The sequence below is a fragment of the Hypanus sabinus genome, chromosome 28 (assembly GCF_030144855.1).
Source record: "Hypanus sabinus isolate sHypSab1 chromosome 28, sHypSab1.hap1, whole genome shotgun sequence".
In the NCBI taxonomy this organism is placed as follows: domain Eukaryota; kingdom Metazoa; phylum Chordata; class Chondrichthyes; order Myliobatiformes; family Dasyatidae; genus Hypanus; species Hypanus sabinus.
The window spans coordinates 9,372,395-9,393,041 of record NC_082733.1 but is presented as its reverse complement, the minus strand read 5'-3'; the positions used below and the strand labels follow the sequence as shown (position 1 = coordinate 9,393,041).

General features: G+C 39.7%; 2 protein-coding genes across 3 annotated transcripts in view; both read left to right on the top strand.

Annotated features, from left to right (window-relative positions):
* cemip (cell migration inducing hyaluronidase 1) overlaps positions 1-20,647 on the top strand; it is a 194,355-nt gene that overhangs the window by 582 nt on the left and 173,126 nt on the right. The window lies entirely within an intron of this gene.
* LOC132382414 (cell surface hyaluronidase-like) overlaps positions 1-20,647 on the top strand; it is a 115,490-nt gene that overhangs the window by 33,556 nt on the left and 61,287 nt on the right. For both annotated transcript variants that reach the window (XM_059952577.1, XM_059952578.1), the window contains 5 exons: positions 422-562; positions 842-1,400; positions 1,993-2,156; positions 13,701-13,886; positions 16,360-16,529. In XM_059952577.1, coding sequence (XP_059808560.1) covers positions 422-562; positions 842-1,400; positions 1,993-2,156; positions 13,701-13,886; positions 16,360-16,529 — 1,220 coding nt within the window. The remainder of the gene's footprint in view (positions 1-421; positions 563-841; positions 1,401-1,992; positions 2,157-13,700; positions 13,887-16,359; positions 16,530-20,647) is intronic.

Here is a 20,647-nt window from a genome sequence, read left to right as displayed (position 1 = left end):
TTAGTGGTCGGGAGCAGGTTGGTAAAGCGGGTTCTGCGGGGTGGGAGTGTGGGGCAGACCTGGTGTCACTCTGGGTTACGCTGAAAGCTGCAATACATGCCAAAACAATTCTGATTTCCAGCCGTCTGTGTTTTCTGCTGCCTTCTCTGTTGTGATTCTCAATAAACCAGCCGCCTGGTTCCTCTATAATTATGGATTGTCATTGCAATCTTGCCCCTCATTTGAGGGTCGTAAACAGCTTGGAACTAGGACTAACTCAAAGCATCAGCGGCGGGATGAGCCGGAACCCATCTGTGTACCGCAATCTGTATAGCAGGGCGAAGTTTATACAACAGGTGTGTAACTTTCTTGTTTTCAGCTTTTGAACTATGTATTAACAAACAGCACACACATGTGATAGTGAATGAGTATTCTCTTTTAGTGGATTGCCCAGATAAAGCCCCGTATTTATTACCCTGGAATCCTGGACATCATGAATATAAGAAGGTTAAGATTGGAAGGGGAATGTTCCTAAAACTGGAGTCTTCTGCTTCGCTACATTCCATTACTGTAGAGAATGGGGGTAAGTTTGATTTCCTAAACGATTTCCATACGTGTAAACAATCCCTCCCCCGAAAACAAAACATTGTTTTACTTATCGAGACTCGGTTGTTTTAACACGTCGTCCTGACAGAGTAGACGCTGCATTTAAAATTTGAGAGCGCATGCATTGCTGAATGCACCTGAGATTTCAGCCCGTTTTGGTAATTGGTTTTCTGTTCAAAATGGTGGTGGTGGGGGGAGTGGGGGTCAATGAGCTCTAGTGATCATCGGTGACCGTGCTGTGGACGTTGTTTTGCAGGTAAACTCGTGTTTAAGGATGCGCTGAAATCTCCCATCACTCTGAAAGTCCGCTATATTCTGATAAGGAATGGAGGAGAGCTGCATATCGGATCGGACAGATGTCCCTATAACTCCACCGCCACCATCACTCTCTACGGAAAGTCGACAGATGCATTAAACGTGGGGCATTTTGGTCAGAAGTTCATTGGTGTGGATAAAGGGGGCGTTTTGGAGTTACATGGAAGAAAAAGCTTGTCTTGGACAGCTTTAGCCCGAACCCTCTACCCCAGCGGTTTGCAGTCTGGAGTTTACCGCTTCGACAAGTACTGGGGCAACAGGGGCATTAACATCAGGGTGGTGGACCAAGGCACGGCTAAGGTGCTGGCAGCCCACCGTTTCGACACTCATCTCTGGGGTAATGAGAGCAGGCGGCTGCAGGAGTTCCTGCGTCGCCAACCGAGAGGGCGAGTTGTGGCGATCGCGGTCGGGGATTCGGCCTCCAGGAGATTAACGCTGTCCGCCAGAAATGACATAACCGAACTATTGGGGAGCAAAGAGGCGAGGTATCTGGGCTTCAGGTGAGACACCTCGGACTGGGGGTTCCGGGGCAATTAATTTCTATTTTAAATTCTGTTTACTTTCAACAAGCAGCTGGGCGCGCTCTTGACACTTACTGGCAGTGCAGTTCAAATTCGCCTTCCTGCTTAATTCTGACCCGGTAGGGTAGACTTTCCGTCCGTTCATTTGGAGCCGCAGCGTTAACTCAAAGCAATTTCTGTACGATTAACGTGTGCCTGCGTTTATAAACTGGGTCACAAGATGGAGGATGCCAGAGAACGCGTACCCTATCTCCCCACCTATAGTCTGAAACATTTTTCGACTTAAAAGATATCGCTTGTCTTGTCAGTTGGGTGGGATTTTCATTTTGCAAGACTTCAGATAACTATTTTTGGAATAACGTGAAGGATGCGAGTTTACTAAAGCGTATGTTTAATCAGTGCAAAATGTACCACCATGGACAGCTCCCCAAGTCCTTGGCCAGGTTGCTTGAAAATGCCTTTAAATATTCCAAATTATGTATATATTTAAGTTTTATGCATGTGCCTCTAAGTCACAATGGAAGGTGGTTTCATTATGATCTTTGCCAATCTAGATATTGATTTACTTTAGACAACCATGGGCTGCTGTTGGAGTTATTGGTGAATCATCAGCTGTGGAAGATATACAACTATATCAACCTAATGGGTCAACTGATATGGCTGTAGCTAGAAGAGCATTTCAGACATATGATGGGATCCATTTCACAGTTACTGCCTTCAGTGAGTGGGTGAGAGGTGAGTCTAATCAGTTTTATGTTTTTGTTTTGAGGTCTACATTGTTAATGTCACCAGTCTGCTACAACTCCAAACACATCGAAGGAGGTGTTTCTGATTCTTTGTTTCGAACTATTTTCTCTTCGTCGATTAAGTAAACAAAATCTTGCATTTGTAGAGTACATGTAAACAAGTGAGAAATGTAATTGCAGATATCTGGTGGCAAATAATCGGAATATATATTTTTAAGTGACTAAAATACTGAAAGGAAAGGGAAAGATGGAGTATAGGATAAAGCCATTCAGAAATGTAAGAGCTTTTATAGACACTTAAAGATAAACAGTGAGTTTTGGATAATTAATAATGGGAATTGGCATATGAATTTCAAAGGTATTTTGCAATGGTCTTCACTGAAGGATACAAGTGAAATCTCAAATCACTTTAGTTTCCTTCCTTCATCCCAAAAATGTGCCGATTGTTTGTTTAATGGGTTGTTGTAACTTGCCTCAAGGGAAGGTGAATGGGAGGGAGCACTTGGTGAGAATGTGGGGAGGTTATTGAATAATTGTATTAATACAGAATCAGTATATAAACTTGGTGTTGATTGTCAGTATGGAATCAGTGGGCTGATGGTTCCTGTATATCTGGCTACATTCAAAAAGTAGGGAGATTACATTTCAGTTACACAGGGCAATGGTGAAACTACATTTGGGGTATTGTGTATGGTATTGGCTTCACTTATTTAAGGATAAATATCTGTTGAAAGCAATTCATGAACATTTATTCGAGGGATACCTAGAAATGGTGGGTTGTCTTATGAGAAAAGTTTGACAGCCAAAGCTTGAATCTGCTGGAGCGTAGAAGAGTGAGAGTAAACACCAAAGAAACATAAAATGACAGGGTGAGTGTGGAGAGGGTATTTTCTCTTATGGGAGAACTCAGAGCTGAGGATCAACTGATATGGTTGTAGCTAGAAGAGACTTTTTAAAATGTAAACAGAAAGTAACATTATACTCTAAGAATCTTTGGAACATTGAGGAAAGGAGTCTAAATGTATTTAAATTGGATTCACAGTAAGCAAGGGGTTACTTGCTTGTCATCATCCAAAATTCTATAAAAGTCTGCATTGGTTCCCCTAAATGGAAGGTAACAATGTCATTTCAACACATTTTTAAAAAAAAAATAATATGCCTGAGTCAGCATGAGTTTGTGAAGGAAATATAGTGATGGATGTAATTTTTGAGATTATATGCAGTAAGAAAGATGAAGAACTGGTGGATGTGGTGCATTTGGATTTTCAGAAGGCTCTGACAATGTACACAAGAAGCTGGTAAAATTAGGGGAATGTATTGGTGTGGATTGAGTTGGGCAATTGACAAAAACCAGCTGGCTAACATTAGATTGGCAGATTGTGACAAGTGGTACACCAGAGGGATTACATTGGGGATGCCAACTATTCACCATCTATAATAATGATTTGGCTGAACTGAAAAACGTAATATTTACAAATTGACAGGTGGAAAATTTAAATAGAAATGTGTGTAGTCATGAAGATATTAAGAGGCTTAATGGAAACAAAATCAAGCTGATTGAGTTAGCATCAATGTGGCAGATGGAACACAACATGGGGAAAAAATGTGAGGGCCATTCACTAGCAGAAAAATCAGAAATACTGAGCTTTGAAATTAGAAAATTAGAATGCTGGAAACACCAAGCAGGCCAGGAATCAAAGACAAATTGAATTAACATTTTGTAGCAAGGACATAATTAGGAGACTGAGAAATGTTGCTGTTCCAAGGCCCTGATTCCTTTGTCTATAAGTTACAGAATGCTAACATGAAATTGCAGCAGTATTTAGGAAGGCAAATCTATGGTTTTTTTTTGCAAGGGGATTTGAATTTTAGAGTAGAAGATACTTCTCCACAACATAGAACTTGGTGAGACAGAACCTGGAGTTCTGTGTACAATCTTAGTTACCTTGTTTAAAGGATATACAGTAGTTGCTAGATGTTCAAAGGGACTGCTAGAGAGGTGACGCAGTGAAGATTCAACAGACTGTTCCCTTGTACAATGAACCTGATGTGAGGCTAGCATAGCTAACCCTCATTTCTGGACATCTTCGAAACTTACAAAATTTGGAGATGAGATGAGATCCCTTGGTTTAGGGAACACAGTCTTAGAATAGGAAGCAAGTTATTTAAAAACAAAGTGCGATATTTCTTAACTTAGAGAGTGCTGAGTCTTTGGAAGTCCATACCCCTAGAAGACTCTGGTGATTTCAAAACAAATATTACACCATTTGAGGGATAGGTCAGGAAAATGGTGTTTTAAAATTGACTGTCAACCATGCTCTTGTTGAATGAAAGAGCAGGCTTAAGGAATGGGATTATTTATAAATACTCCAGGTAAAAACAGGAGTAAATCATTCAAGTCATTGGAAGGGAGGAGGGCTCCAGTGTGATATTTAACAAGTCCAAAAAGAAATGAAAGAACAATGACTCAGGAAGGGGAGAATAGTGTGGATTCTGGAAAGCCATCTTACAGGAGAAGCGTCAATTCCAGACTAAATGTGAATCAGTGAAGGATGCTTGACAATTGTGGCTGGGCTTGAATGCTATCGCCTCTTATGAAATTAAATCAAGCAACATAGGAAACAACAGGGCTTCACTTCCAGATGAGCTCATTGGCTTCCATGCTTGCTTTGACCGTCAAAATGTGCAGGAGCCATTACTAACTCCTACAGCCCCTGATGATCCTGTGATTTCAGTGTCTGAGGACGACATGCGAGCAGCCTTCAGGAAAGTGAACCCAAAAAAAAAAGCATCCAGCTTAGATGGAGTACTTGGCCAGGTAGTAAACACCTGCACTGAGATTTTAACTGCTGGCTTTGACAGTCTGAGGAACCCACCTGCTTTGATTATACCGTGCCTCAGAAGAATGGGGTCACCTGCTTCAGTGACCATCATCCAGCAGCATTTGCATCCACAGTGATGAAAGGTTTTGAGAGGCTGATGATGAAACATATTGACTCCTGTCTGAGAAGATCCGCTTCAATTTGCCTTTCAGCACGACAGATCCACAGCAGATGCCTCTTCATTCAACTCTGGCACATCTGGACAGCAAAGCTGCAAGCATCAGGATGCTCTTTATCGACTACAGCTCGGCATCAAATTCTATCATCCCCTCAAAGTACATTTAGTATCAAAGTAGATCAGAGATTCATCTTCTTACAAGTGGCCACAGAACAAGAAACCCAAAAGAACCCATTAAAAAAAAAATAACCAACAAATACCCAATGTGGAGGGGGAGAGGGGAAGAGGGAGAGAGAAAAAACAAATTGGGCAAATAATAAAAGTAAGCAAGTAGCATTTAGAACAAAAGTGAGTCCTCAGACGCGGAGACCAGAACAGGCCCACCTGAAGAGCACTGCACTGATCAGTAAGCTTCAAACCTGGGCCTCAATACCTCCTTGTGCAATTGGATCCCTGATTTCCTCACTTGCAGACCCCAGTCAGTTTGGATTGACAACATCTCCACAACCTCCATTAGCACAGATGCACCACAAGGCTGTGTGCTTAGCTCCCTGCTCTACTTGTTAAAAATTTTTTTTACTTATTTATTAAATTTTAGAAAATTACAGAGAATAAATGTGATGATAAAAAAGTGAGAAAAAAAATATTAACCCTCCCCCCTCCCCTTAACCCTCCCCCCCCCTTAACCCTTATCTAAAGAAAGAAAAAAAAGAGAAAGATTGCCTGGATATCGGAGGATCCCCACATGCTCCATGGAGTTCAAAATAATTTTAATATTTATTTTTACTTTCCCCAATTACTTTATAGTTTTATCTTCAAAGGACCTATGTATTTAATCCTATCTTTTGTAAGTATGAGAGCCAAATTTTGAAAAATATATCATATTAATTTCTTAGATTGTATGTAATTTTTTCAAGTGGAATACAACTATGTATTTCATTATTCCAACAATCCATAGTTAAATATAAATCAGATTTCCAAGTAACTGTGATAGCTTTTTTGGCTACTGTCGATGCAATTTTTATAAATTTTTTCTGATACTTATTCAATTTAAGTTTCGGTATTGTCCCTTCAATGCCTCCTAATAAAAATAATACTGGACTATGTGGGAGTTGTACTCTAGTATTTGTTCCAATAAAAGTCTTAGATTTATCCAAAATGGTTGAATTTTAAAACAAGACCAAGTAGAATGTAAAAAAAGTACCAATTTCTTGATTACATCGAAAATATTGGTCAGACATATTTGAATTTAATCTATTTATTTTCTGTGGTGTTATATATAATTGATGTAAAAATTATATTGTATTAATCTAAGTCAAACAATTATTGTATTTCTCATACTATCAGAACATAATCTTGACCCGTTTTTTTCCATCAATTTTAACATTCAAATCAGATTCCCATTTTTGTCTTGATTTATGAATTCCTGATTTAATTGTCTGTTTTTGAATCAAATTATACATACAAGATGTAATTTTTTTAATTTTTCCTTTTTGAATTAATATTTCTATTTCACTAGGTTTTGGCATCAACATTGTTTATCCCAGCTTTTCTTGTAAATAAGCCTTTAATCGAAAATAACAGAAAAGAGTGTTATTTGATATTTTATATTTATTTTTTATTTGATCAAACGACATCAATATATCTCCTTCAAAACAATCACCTATATATTTAATCCCCTTTTGGAACCAATTATGTAAAAGTTTATTATCCATTGTAAAAGGAATAAGCCTATTTTGAATTAAAGTTCTTTTTGCTAATAAAGATTTTTTTATCTCATCGTCCATATTTACCTTATTCCATAAATCAATCAAGTGTCTTAATATAGGAGATTCTTTTTTTTCCCGTATCCATTTGGATTCCCATTTATATATAAAATCTTCTGGTACGTTTTCTCCTATCTTATCTAATTCTATTCTAATCCATGCCAGTTTTTCTTCATCAAAAAAAGACGCAATAAATCTTAAGTTGATTTGCTTTATAATAATTCTTAAAATTTGGAAGTTGTAACCCTCCTAAATCAAATTTACATGTCAATTTTTAGCTCCCTGCTCTACTCATTTTACATTTATGACTACGTGGCTAAGCACAGCTCCAATGCCATACTCAAGTTTGGTGACGACACCACTGTTGTAGGTCGAATCAAAAGAGGTGATGAATCAGCAAATGGGAGGGAGGTTGAAAATCTTGCTGAGTAATGCCTCAACAATAACTTCTTACTCAATATCAACAAGACCAAGGAGCTGATTGTTTTTTACTTAAAGAGAAGGAAACCAGAGGTCCATGGGCCAGTCCTCATCGGAGGATCAGTGGTGAATAGAGCTACTATAAATCCCTCAGTGTTATCATTGCAGATGTAAATACAATTTCAGAGAATGTAAATAAAATTATGAAGAAAGCACAAGAGCACCTCTGCTTCTTTAGGAGATTGTAACGATTTGGCATGACAAACTTTGACAAACTTCAGTAGATGTGTGGTGAAGAGTATATTGTCTGGCTGCATCACAGCCTGTATGGAAACACCAATGCCCTTGAACAGAAAATCTTACAAAAAGTAGTGGATGTGGCCCAGTCCATCAAGAGTAAAGCCTTCCCCACCATTGAGCACATCTACAGATGAGTGAAATACAGAGGGATCTAAGCATTCACGAATCATTAAAAATTAGTAAGCAGGTGCAAAAATAATCAGCAGGAGGTGATATATTGTCCTTTATTTCAAAAAGGTTGACACTTAGAAATGCTGGAGGAACACAGCAGGTAAGGCAGCATGTACAGAGGAAAATGCACAGTCGGCAATTTGGGCCAAGACCTGAGACATCTTTAGAATTTGAAATGTTGACTATTTATTCATTTCCATTGATGCTGCCTGACCTGCATTTTTGTACTTGTTGCTCTGGGTTTCCAGCATCTGCAGAATATTTTGTGTTTAGAAATAGGTTAGCTTTTTTGCTATTGTACAGAGTGTTGGTGAGGCCATTTCAAGAGAACTGCAGTTTCTGTGCTCTTGCCTAAGAAAGGATATAGTGACATTGAAGACAGTCCCCAAAAAAAGAGTCACAGGTTAATTCCTGGGTTGAGAGTGTTTTCCTTTCAAGACTATACAGGTTGGTTCTGTGTTCTTTAGAATTTAGAATAACAGAGAGTGATCTTATTGAATCATACTGTAGATCCTAAGGCTCGTGGCATGGGAAGTATCAATGTTTTCATGAGTAGGAGAATGCCAAATAGAGGGACAGAGCTTCAAAGTTAAAGGCTGATCTTTGAAAACTGATGTACATGGACACTTCATGTAGAAGATATTCAGTGGTATTCAGTACTTTGTCCACAGAGTCTTAAACTCAAAAGAAGATTTTAAGCCCTGTCCAATATAAGCATCTATGGGTATCCCCACTATAGGAGGTTACAGTGTATCCACCTACTCTTCAAGGACTATCTTATTTCCCTGTCTAGTCTCTTTGGTTACTTCCAGCCAATAAAGTAGCTTATCAAATTTCATTTTATTTTCAATGGTACACATTTAAATTTAGACAAATAATTCTAAAACACATTTAACACTTACAGAGGATTTCTGATTGATAAAGTATTTCTGAATTACGATAGATCTACAAACTACAAGAGATTTCCAAACATAGGTGCAATTCTAATCAACTAAAAGAACATACAGTAGTCTTCTGTCATAGAACCAAAGGCTGAGGAATGAATTCTAGTTCTTCTTTCCATCGCACCATCTTACTATCATTGCCTTTGTCATTCCTAACATTCCCCAGTGCTTTATAATATTTACATTGTTTAGCTAAGTGCTGATGTTATTTGCATGTGATGTTTTCAGATATTTTTGCTGTAACAAAGGAATTCACATAGATGTTTTGATAGCTTCTGGGAAAAGAGATATCAGACACCCAAAATTAATGTTGCAACACCTGATTCTCTGAGTACGCAAGTATCACAACTATTGATTGATTGTACCTATTGACCATGTTTGATGTCCTAAATGACAAAATATGCCTGGTCCTTGATCTCTTGCACAAAGATGCAAATAATTTAAATGTAGTTGCCTGGTTTGGTGTATGCCAGTTAAGTTAACCCCATTGTTTTACTGTAGCTGATGCAGACGAGATAATTGCTAACACGGCCACTTCATTTTGCAAAGCCATTTTGGTAGCCAGCTCCCCACTGTGGGTTAGCAGCCTGTGCTCTTAAAAATTGCAAAGCTGTCCTTTTAACTTCAGACTGAGTATTGCTGGCAATTTACATTAAGAAGTGAAAACTAATTCTTGTTTACAATTGGAAGCTGAGCAAGGAATATTTGTTAGAAGTTTAACTCTGTTATAAACAAGTCTGATCCTTTGAAAAGGTTATGCTGCTGTGCTAGAAAGCCGAGGCTTACAATAAATCTCTTGGCCCTAGAAAGTGAATATCCATCACAGAAGAAGGCAAATCTCTGGTATTCTTTTCCCAGAGAGTCATAGTGGCTAATTCATTTAGGTACTTAAATGAAGAGATCAGTTTTTGAAATATTGAGGTTTATGGCAATCTGACACCGAGTTGAGTCTTGAGGTAGACTGGCTATGATTATAATGAATTCTGTGGTGTGGCAGGCTTGAGGAATAAGATGACCTATTCCTGCTCCTATTTTATTATGTCTTGTGACATCCAGTCATTTTGGACAGCATAACAAAAAACTAGATTTTTTTTAGTTGGTGAAGAATTGGGCAGTGTCAGTGTTTAAAGGGATCTAGGTGTGCTTGTACACAAGTTGCCAAAGGTCAACATACGGCTGTAGCAAGTGCTTGGGAAGTAAATATTATTTTAGTCAAATGTCACTCCACTATTTAAGAAGTGGGCAAGGAAGCAAAGAGGAAATTATAGACCTGTTAGCTTGACATCGGTGATTGGGAAGTTGTTGGAGTCAATTGTCAAGGATGAGGTTATGGAGTACCTGGAGGCATATGACAAGATAGGAAGAACTCAGCATGGTTTCCTTAAAGGAAAATCCTGCCTGACAAACCTAGTGCAATTTTTTGAGGAAATTACAAGTAGGCTAGACAAGGGAGATGCAATGGATGTTGTGCATTTGGATTTTCAGAAGGCCTTTGACAAGGTGCCACACATGAGGCTGCTAAACAAGATAAGAGCCCATGGAATTATGGGAAAGTTACATACGTGGATAGAGCATTGGTTGATTGGCAGGAAACAGAGAGTGGGAATAAAGGGATCCTATTCTGGTTGGCTGCTAGTTACCAGTGGTGTTCCACAGGGGCCCGTGTTGGGGCCGATTCTTTTTACGTTGTATATCAACAATTTGGATTATGGAATAGATGGCTTTGTGGCTAAGTTTGCTGATGATACAAAGATAGGTGGAGGGGCCAGTAGTGCTGAGGAAACAGAGAGTCTGCAGAGAGACTTGGATAGATTGGGGGAATGGGCAAAGAAGTGGCAAATGAATTACAATGTCGGAAAGTGTACGGTCATGCACTTTAGTAGAAGAAATAAATGAGCAGACTATTATTTAAATGGGGAGAGAATTCAAAGTTCTGAGATGCAACGGGACTTGGGAGTCCTCGTGCAGGATACCCTTAAGGTTAACCTCCAGGTTGAGTCGGTGGTGAAGAAGGCGAATGCAATGTTGGCATTCATTTCTAGAGGAATAGAGTATAGGAGCAGGGATGTGATGTTGAGGCTCTATAAGGCCTCACTTGGAATACTGTGTGCAGTTTCGGGCTTCTTATTTAAGAAAGGATGTGCTGACATTGGAGAGGGTTCAGAGAAGATTCACTAGAATGATTCCAGGAATGAGAGGGTTAACATATGAGGAACGTTTAACCACTGTTGGACTGTACTCTTTGGAGTTTAGAAGAATGAAGGGGGACCTCATAGAAACATTTCGAATGTTGAAAGGCATTGCAGAGTGGATGTGGCAAAGTTGTTTCCCATGATGGTGGAGTCTGGTACGAGAGGACATGACTTGAGGATTGCAGGGAGCCCATTCAGAACAGAGATGCGAAAAAAATTTTTAGCCAGAGGGTGGTGAATCTGTGGAATTTGTTGCCACGGGCGGCAGTGGAGGCCAAGTCATTGGGTGTATTTAAGGCAGAGATTGATAGGTATCTGAGTTGTCAGGGCATCAAAGATTATGGTAAGAAGGTGGGGGAATGGGACTAAAGGGAAGATTGGATCAGCTCATGATTAAATGGCAGAGCAGACTCAATGGGCCAAATGGCCGACTTCTGCTCCTTTGTCTTATGGTCTATGGTCTAAATTACAGGGGCTCAGAGACATTCCATATTGCAAAGGTATAACAACAACTCTGTTCAGTGCATGAGTCTCATGCCAGTCATACCTTGCTGAGCTTCATTTTTGTTTCAAGAGGCATCTCTATCCAGACACCTCGTCCAAGGGAAATACTCTACCTTTTCAAGCAGTAAAAATCTTGAATATTTCAATGAAATTACCTCATTGTTCTCCATGCTCAACCTCCTGAATATCCATGTCCTCCGGGGACTATTTCACTCCCACCTGGCAACCCCAGCTTTGTTTAGTAATAATTAAAATGATGGAAGTAAATTCTTCAGGAGAATGAAAAGGCTTGCAGTTGTGCTATACAGCTTCAGTGCTAGCTGTACAAATCTGTTTAACAATCATTATTCCAGTCCCCAAAAATTAAAGATGAATGGACTCAATCACTACAGGCTAGTTACACTCGCATTAGTTATAATGTTCATCCCAACAGTTCAACATTCCTCTCCCTCCCCCTCCCCGTTCCACTCCCAATCCCCCTCCCTCCCCGGGAGGCCACACCTTTCCCTCCCTAACCCTCTCAGCTTTTCGCAGGGATCGTTCCCTCCGCGACTACCTGGTCCACACATCCCTCCCCACAGAACTCCCACCTGGCACTTCTCCCTGCAAGCGCAAATGCTACACCTGTCCCCACACCTCCCCCCTTACCACCATTCCGGGCCCCAGACAGTCCTTCCAGGTGAGGCAACACTTCACCTGTGAGTCTGCTGGAGTTGTCTATTGCATCCGGTGCTTCCGGTGCAGCCTCCTCTACATCGGCGAGGCCCGACGCAGATCGGGGGACCGCTTCGTCGAGCACCTAGACGTCTGTCACAATAGACAGGACCTCCCAGTTGCCACCCACTTCAACTCTGCCTCTCATTCCCATCTAGATATGTCCATACATGGCCTTCTCTACTGCCATGATGAGGCCAAACTCAGGTTGGAGGAGCAACACCTCATCTACCATCTGGGTAGCCTCCAGCCTGATGGTATAAACATTGAATTCTCCAATTTCCGGTAATTCCCAACCCCTCCCCCTTCCCCTTCCCCTTCCACTATCCCAGGTTCCTCTCTGCCTTTCTCCCCTTTCAACTTTCTGCTTCTTTACCACTACAGCTCTTTCATGCTTATCCCCTCCCCCTCTATCTTTCCTCTGATTGGTTTTCCACAATGCGCCTCTAGGCCCTACCCCCTCCCCATCTCTATTACTGGGCTTCGGCCCTCTCTTTCCCCCCCATTCCTGATGAAGGGTCTCGGCCCGAAACATTGGCTACTCTTTTCTCACGGATGCTGCCTGACCTGCTGAGTTCTTCCAGCGTTGTGTACGTATTCTCAGAAAAATGAAGGGCTATGTGGGAGGGAAGATTTAGATTGATATTAAGAGTAGGCTAAAGTATTGTCCAAAGGGGCTGTACTGTGCTGTGATGTTCCATGTTCTATACAAGAGGCTTCATTTCTCATGTTTAATGTGTACAGTGGTGTCTGTGTTCAATTCAAGGATTTCTACCGTGTCCCTCTGACTTTGCTGTCTGCCTCTAGTGGTTTCGACCTGTTAATAGGACCAGAATACTCAGTACTTATGGAGTCTAGTACATTGTCACTTTCACTGAATGATATCTTCGAGTCATAGATTACATCACAGAAAATAGCCTTCCAACTCACCCATGGCCATGCTAAACATGGTCAGGCAATTTTGTTCTCTCAATTTTTCCACCATTTATCAAGTGTTTGGAAGGTTAATTGGTCAGGTATTAACTTTTCTGGTATTTGTACTGTTAGTTCAGATTACAAGGTAGGTTTGAGATTAGGTTTTCATTCTGGAGATGTTGACTGAAATTTCTGAGGCAATTGTTTACATCTCAACAGATTTCTTAAAATTTGAAACTTAAATTTAACATTGAACAGCATGCCTGTAAAATTATTGTAAAACACAACATGTACAGTTTAGTTCAGTTAATTGACATAATTTCAGATCAGTGAGCTGATAGTCTTATAGAACTAGAAACACATTGGGGAGGTAAGAATGATAACAGGCGTGTCACGTAAATGAATAGGAGATCTATGGAGATCTATGTGGTGCAGAGAAATAAAGGAAAACAAAAAACAAAAACAAAAAAAATTGCCTAATCATACTTTTGTACTATTCTGTCTTTAAATGAAAGCAATTACTGTATATAACTTATTTTTTTCGATCTGATTTGTTTTTAATATATCCCTTCTGTCCTTTTATAGCATTATGTTATTACTTCAATAGGTATACCTCACTGTGGTTTTCGTGTGGATGTGTCAAATGGTGTTATTGCTAATTTAATGGATGATGTCTCAAGTTGGTTGCCTGGTGATCAAATAGTCATTGCAAGCACTGATTACTCTATGGATCAGGCAGAAGAATTTAATCTCCTTCCCTGTCCTGAGTGCAATATTTATCAGGTTAAAATTGGTAAGAACTATTAATCTGCAACATTTTTTGGATTATTTCTTTTAAAGTATTATCTCAAGGATTATTTGTTTCAAAATAGATTTTCTTTTCTGTGGATTTAAATAGTCAATGTTATTTAAGTTGTTTTTGTGGACAGTTCTGGTATGCATTCTGTTTCCTGCCTTTTTTACCAACGACATGTTGAGAATTTAAAGCAATATGCATTTTCATATTCAATTTTGCTCAGCTAGTTTGAATTTCCTCTCTGAGTGATTAGGCAGTCTTTCAAATTGCTTGCTTGTTCAGGTTAAACCAGAGTGGTGGCGTGAACATTTTGAAATGTTCACGCTAGAATCAATTACTAAGGAAGTAACTTATTTGGAAAATCATAATCTAATCACTCCAAGTCAGCAGGAGTTTGTGAAGAGGAAATCATGAATGAGAAATGTGATTTTTTTTTAAGGCAATCTTGTCAAAAGTACATAGAGGGGAACTGCTGTTGTATGTGGACCTTTGGAAGATGTTTGACAAGATGCCTAACAAAAAGTTATGTCGCAAGTATGGATTGGCTTACAGACATGAAGCAGCAAGTAGAGATGGGGGATCATGTTTATATTTAAGATTTAATAGACCTAGCTGTGAAATCACCACTAACTGCTTGCCACTTGTTACAGGTTCTTCCATTGCTTAGTGTCACTCCTCAATCCCCAAATGGAATTCCAATTCCCAAATGGGAAGCGTAGATGCACAGCAGTTTGCATTGTGCCATCGCAGCACTGGGTTTAATTCCACCACTGTCTGTAAAAAGCTTGTACATTTACCCATGCCCAAATGGGTTTTCTCCATGTGCACCCATATTTTAATGATTAGGATTAGAACATTGTGGTGTATTGGTGGCAGATGCCTGCCAACACTTACAGGCTGCACCAGCATGTTCTCAGATCATGTTGGTCATTAACACAAACAATACATTTCACTGTATATTTTGATGTACATGTGACAAATAAAGCTAATCTTTAATCTTTGCTAGACTATTTTCATTTTGCTTCTGTGGACCATACAGTCGGCCCTCCTTATCCACGGGGATTGGTTCCAGGACCCCCGCGGATACCAAAATTCGCGGATGCTCAAGTCCCTTATTTAATATGTATCTGTGCGCTGGTCTTTAGGACCTGGCAGTGCAGCTCTGAATCTGCAGTCTTTCTGTTCACGAAAATAATCACGATCACAATTGAAAATAAGGTGGAAGTAATAAAGTGATCGGAAAGAGGTGAAATGCCATCGGTCATTGGAAAAGCGTTAGGCTACAGTCGGTCAACGATTGGAACAATTTTAATGGAGAATGTGAAAGGCCCTGCCCTGCTGAAAGTTACAATTATTACTAAACAACGCTGTGGTTAAGTTGTTGAAATAGGTACGTTTCTTAAGTGTTTTATATGCATAGAAAGGTAAAATATGTACTATATACTAAGAAAAAGTTTGACTAACTGACGCTAAATAATACAGATGTACCTGTTCCGACTTCAAATCCGACTTAAAGGTGGACTTGGGAATGGAACTCATTCATAACACGGGGACTGCCTGTACTTTTAAGTCATTTTATAGATTACTTATAATACCTAATACAATGTAAATGCTATATAAATAGTTGTTATATATTGTTTAGGGAATAATGACAAGAAAAAAGTCTGTATATGCTCAAGCAATGAGTGCTGGAGAGAGAACTTCCGGGTGTTCCCGATCCATGGTTGGTTGAATCTGCACATATGGAATCCGCGGATAAGGAGGGCCGACTGTATATATTTAGTTGTTATTTTTTTATTCTTGATAATGATCACCAGTTGATCTCCAAATTGAGTTTTCAGTCATTTCATCCACTTTGCTTTTTGTTCTGTGCTTTTGCTTAAAGCATGCTTATTTGGATCACACACTTGCTTTCTATCCAGTTTTTTTATTGTTCTTTTTCTCATTTTTGGCTTAATTATTGTCTGGTTTAGACTTTTACTCACATTACTCTAAAACACTGCCACTGTAAATTAGCTATCTTCTCTTTGTATTTTAGAACAATTTTTATTTCTAACACTACATGGATCAGTAAAATGTCATAGGTATGTGCAGAAAATCAATGGTAATTGATAAATTCTTGGTGACGCTTAACTCTGGAGGACTGGATTATAACACACGAGAAGTTGTACTGCAGTTTTATAAATCCTTGATTAGACAATAGATGGCAGATCTAGGCACCTCTGTCTCTTGAAAAATCTGTGTAGTTTAGATTTCCATGAAGTTGCTGGGCCTCCAGGGAAAATGGACTTAATAGCTTAATCCTGTTCCAATGTTCCTATAATTGTAGACTGCTGAAAAGCTATAAATGGCTTCAAATCAACTTTGAGTTGCTTTCTGTACCTTTGACAAGCTGCTTTGTGCTGTTCAAATACATGTCTTAAGCTGCTAGTGGTAAAATTATTTCATTGAAACACATCTGTTATCATAGATAAACCGCGTTATCTTCACATGGGTGAAGTTACAGATGGAATAGATATGAGAGCAGAAGTTGGACTTTTAAGTAGAAACATCCTTATTAAAGGAGAAGTGGAGGACTCCTGTTACGGACAAAACTTCTGCCACTTTTTCAGCTATGATACATTTGGTGGGCAGATAAAGGTATGTGTTATTTAAGATCCTAAAACACTGATAATATTAATTGGAGGAAATGCAGTAAACTGCAGTATTCAGCACTTTGATATTGGTTGATTCTCTTTTTGAAATGAATCCATGTATGAAATATCATTTTTCAAAGTTATGGTTTGATATGAATATTTAGTGCAATTGATTATAGCATTCTGATGTGTTTATTGATTTTTACATAAATAATTTAAAGTTAGTTATTTATCCAGAATAGTTGATTTCTTGCTAGTCATCAGCTGGTGATAAGTGCACTAACGGTGTAGGGCTGCTTTCTGCTTTTAAATGTCGTAAGTGGAATTCAGAGGAGAGAATAAGTTGTAAGGAAAAATAGTGGGAAAATGTGATTACTCTGTGACTTATGTCATTATCAAATGGCTTCCTACGTCATTATGAAATGAAAAGTAAAACAATTAGAAAGAGCTCTTCTAACTGAATGCAATGTAACATGATAAGTGAGATCACCTCCCCCCCCCCCCCCCCGCCCCAACTCCTAAGCTGTGGGAATGCCTGCAACTCACTTTTTAGTTTTTTTAATGCAGTAATGATGACTGTCCTTTCAACAATAGTGGTTCAAGATGTGCCGAAGAGCCAGTGAGTTCATAGAAAGCTGGTGGCCTGCACAGCCAGATTGACATAATCTGTTCAAGTTCAAGGTTAATTGTCATTCAGCCATTCATGAATACCCACGATACAGCCAAACAAAACAGCTATCCTCCAGGGCCAATGTTGGTTGTCTGACGAAGACTGGAAATCTATGCGGGACAATTTTTGAAGTGGAAAAGCCATTACACTGAATCAGTTCCATTGTCTCGACCTCAGAAATCCAGGCCAGTGGTAGAAACAAGTGTCACAAACTGAACTTCCTTGATTACAGTGGATGTCCATAACATCTTCTGTGTCTTGTCATGCCCTTCGCTCTCCATGGAGCGCTGCAGTGGTGCCTTCCTGCCCGTTGGATCTCACTATAGATCTCATCTGTCCAATCTGCTGGAGCTGACTTTGCATGCTAGGACAGGTGTGTCCCTAACTTACCTGGCCATGAAGCTACTGGCTACCCTCACCTGGTTAAGCCTATTTATCGAAGTGGTGTACCAAGGTGTGGCCACTGTCATATGCAAACAGCTACTTGGAACTACAGACAAAACATGAGTCCAGTGGGGACCAAAGGTGAGTGAGCTGCCCTGGAACGGACACAACAAGCCTCTTCACCAGAGATACTATCCCTCCCTGGATACTGCATACTCCCCGCAAAACACAGTACCAGCAGACATACACAGCACAAGGCGCATATAATGTAGCACATATCTGGTACAATATATTGAATTTTATTTGTAGCTATGAGAGCATATTTTTGATGAACGACCCTGGAGATGGTATCAAAAGTTGGGGATATTATTAACTTGTGTAATGGCGGACCGTCGTGCCTTCCCCAACTTCCCCAGATACTGACCATCATCTTATTGGTTGAGTTACTGTCTTTCCTACTGATATGGAAGCAAATGACTTGGCATCTTTTGTACTTCTAATGTCACTTTTGTCCATGCTCCAAGGAATTAATCTAGTGTTTTCGATTACCATGAGTCTAAGCTAGATAATGTATTAGTCTGTTTCCTTGGGATATCTCCATTCAATTCTCTGCCAAATATTTGCCTTTCACAATGAAAGTGAAGGTGAACCAATTGTGTTATATTCAGCAAATGTCATTAAGTGAATAATAATGGGTACTCATTTGTGGGAAAACAGTTTAAATTTTAAATGAAACTTCATCTATAACTCTAATCTATTTTAACAAGTTCTAATGTGCAAACGGTCGATGTAGGTTTAACATTCCTGTCAATATAATGCAGTGCTCCTGTTGTGATTGTTGAACAGCTGTAGGAAGACTACCTGCTTTCCAAAATGGTGAAGATGTCATTGGTAGATGAGCTCCTGCCTTGGTAGGGCTCTTGGCGACAGGGTTGGTTGGGGCACACTGCCAGTGTTGTTAACTGAGAGCCGGTTTTAGATGGGAATGCATGCATCATGAAGTCTGAGAGTACTTGCCACCATGATACCCATGGGACTAGGAAGTGGATTTCTTCTGGGCTGGTTTGGACCACTAAAAACATTGCTTTTCAACTAGTGCAGAGTTATCCCAAATTAAGAGCTGTCTATTGCCTGAATATTGCAGTGAATTCCAGTGAGCCATCTGTATTCTCTTAACAGCAGCACATTGGCATTGAGCCTGCTGCTGTCTCACATTTTACAGAGTTCAGACTCTGCCCATGTCTCCATGTAAACACACACTTGCTCAATCATTTGCTGTGTTGCTGGTGGCAGACTCGGGGATATGTAATTAATTCCAGAGTGAAAGTGACATTATCCTGGCTCTATATAACATCCTACAAGATAATGGATGTCAACCCCTCCATGCTTCTGGTCTTTCTTGCATATGTTCTGATGGGCTGGACAGTGCCAAGATTATTTTTGTGCTGTACATTCCCACTAACCTTCTCAAAGTTTTATTCATGTTTCTCATTTGATTTCTCTCGGCTGCTCTGTGTGAGATATACTGCATGCCTGCAGCCCACTGATTACCTGTTGTGCTAAATTTCCTGTAATCTTCGGTCCTAGTATCTGAAATGGTGTTTGCAGGGGATGGATGCAATGACATGCCATGCTGTTCACTGTCCACTTCAGCACCCACTTCCATCTTTTGGGAAGGATTGCATTCTGTGCTGAATTTGTACTGATAGAAAAGAATAACATGACTGGAATTTGGAAAATATACAAGGCACAGTATTTTGGCCAGGGATAATTTGATACATGGCTGATCATTAACATATCAGCTTTCATTTCAATGATGGTGACATTATGCTAAGCATAGCTCTGAGCCTTAGATCCAAAGAGTTCGGTTCTCAACATGGCAGCTGAAGAATTCAAATTGAAGTAATTAAATATTGAAATTTATTAAGGGGTAAAATCTTGTAAAAGTAACCATTACTCTACTATATTACTAAATTACTATATTATTTAAAAATAGAGGATTATTTTATTAAGTCCTGAAATGAAGCTCTTGTAGGCCATGTAGCTGTTGAGCCTGCTCAAAGTAAAATTTATTATCAGAGTATATACCTGTCACCACATACAACCCTGAGATTCTTTTCCTGTGAGCATACTTAGCAAATCTGTAGAATAGTAACTGTAAACACGATCTGTAAACTGTAAACAAACTGTGCAAATGCAGATAATAGGTAAATAGCAATAAATAACGAGCATGAAATAACAAAATAAGAGTCCATGGTTGAGGGGTAGTAAGTGGTCTTGAATCTAGTGGTGTTTGTCCTGAGCACTTGCATCTTCTACCTGATGGCAGCAGCAAGAAAAGATCCTGGGTGGTGAGGATCTTTGAGATGGATGCTGCTTTTCTATGACAATGATTCACGTAGTTGTGCTCAATGGTGGGAGGGTGGCACAGTTTACCTGTGATGTACTGGGCTGAATCCACTACCTTTTGTGCGATTTTTCTGCTCAAAGTCGTTGCCGTTCCCATACCAGGCCTAGCATACCTTCCACCACATATCTGTAGAAGTTTGCCAAGGTTTTTGAAGATATGCTGAACCTCCGCTGACTCCTGAGGAAGAAGAGGCACTGTCATGCTTTCTTCGCAATTATATTTATACGATGGGTCCAGGGCAGGTCCTCTGAGATAGTGACTCCCAGGAATTTAAAGTTACTGACGCTCTACACCTCTGAACCTCATGGACCTCTGTTTTCCCTCCCCATTTCCTCTGCCACTTAATAAGGTTATTGCTGATCTGATCATAGACTCAGCTGCACCTACCTGCCTTTTTCCATAACTCTTAATTTGTTTGCTATGAAAAGTCTATCTAACTGTGTCTTAAATATATTTAATGAGGTAGCCTCTACTGCTTCCCTGGACAGAGAATTCCAGTTTCACTACTCTCTGGGGAAAGCAGTTCCTGTTTCACAGAATTTTGAGGCTGTGTCTCCTAGTTCCAGATTATATACACTTTTAGAAGTTGCTGGGTTGTGTTGTAGGTATTGCTTGCTAACCTATTCTCCAAATTGAGATATTTGTCAAGAATGGGAAG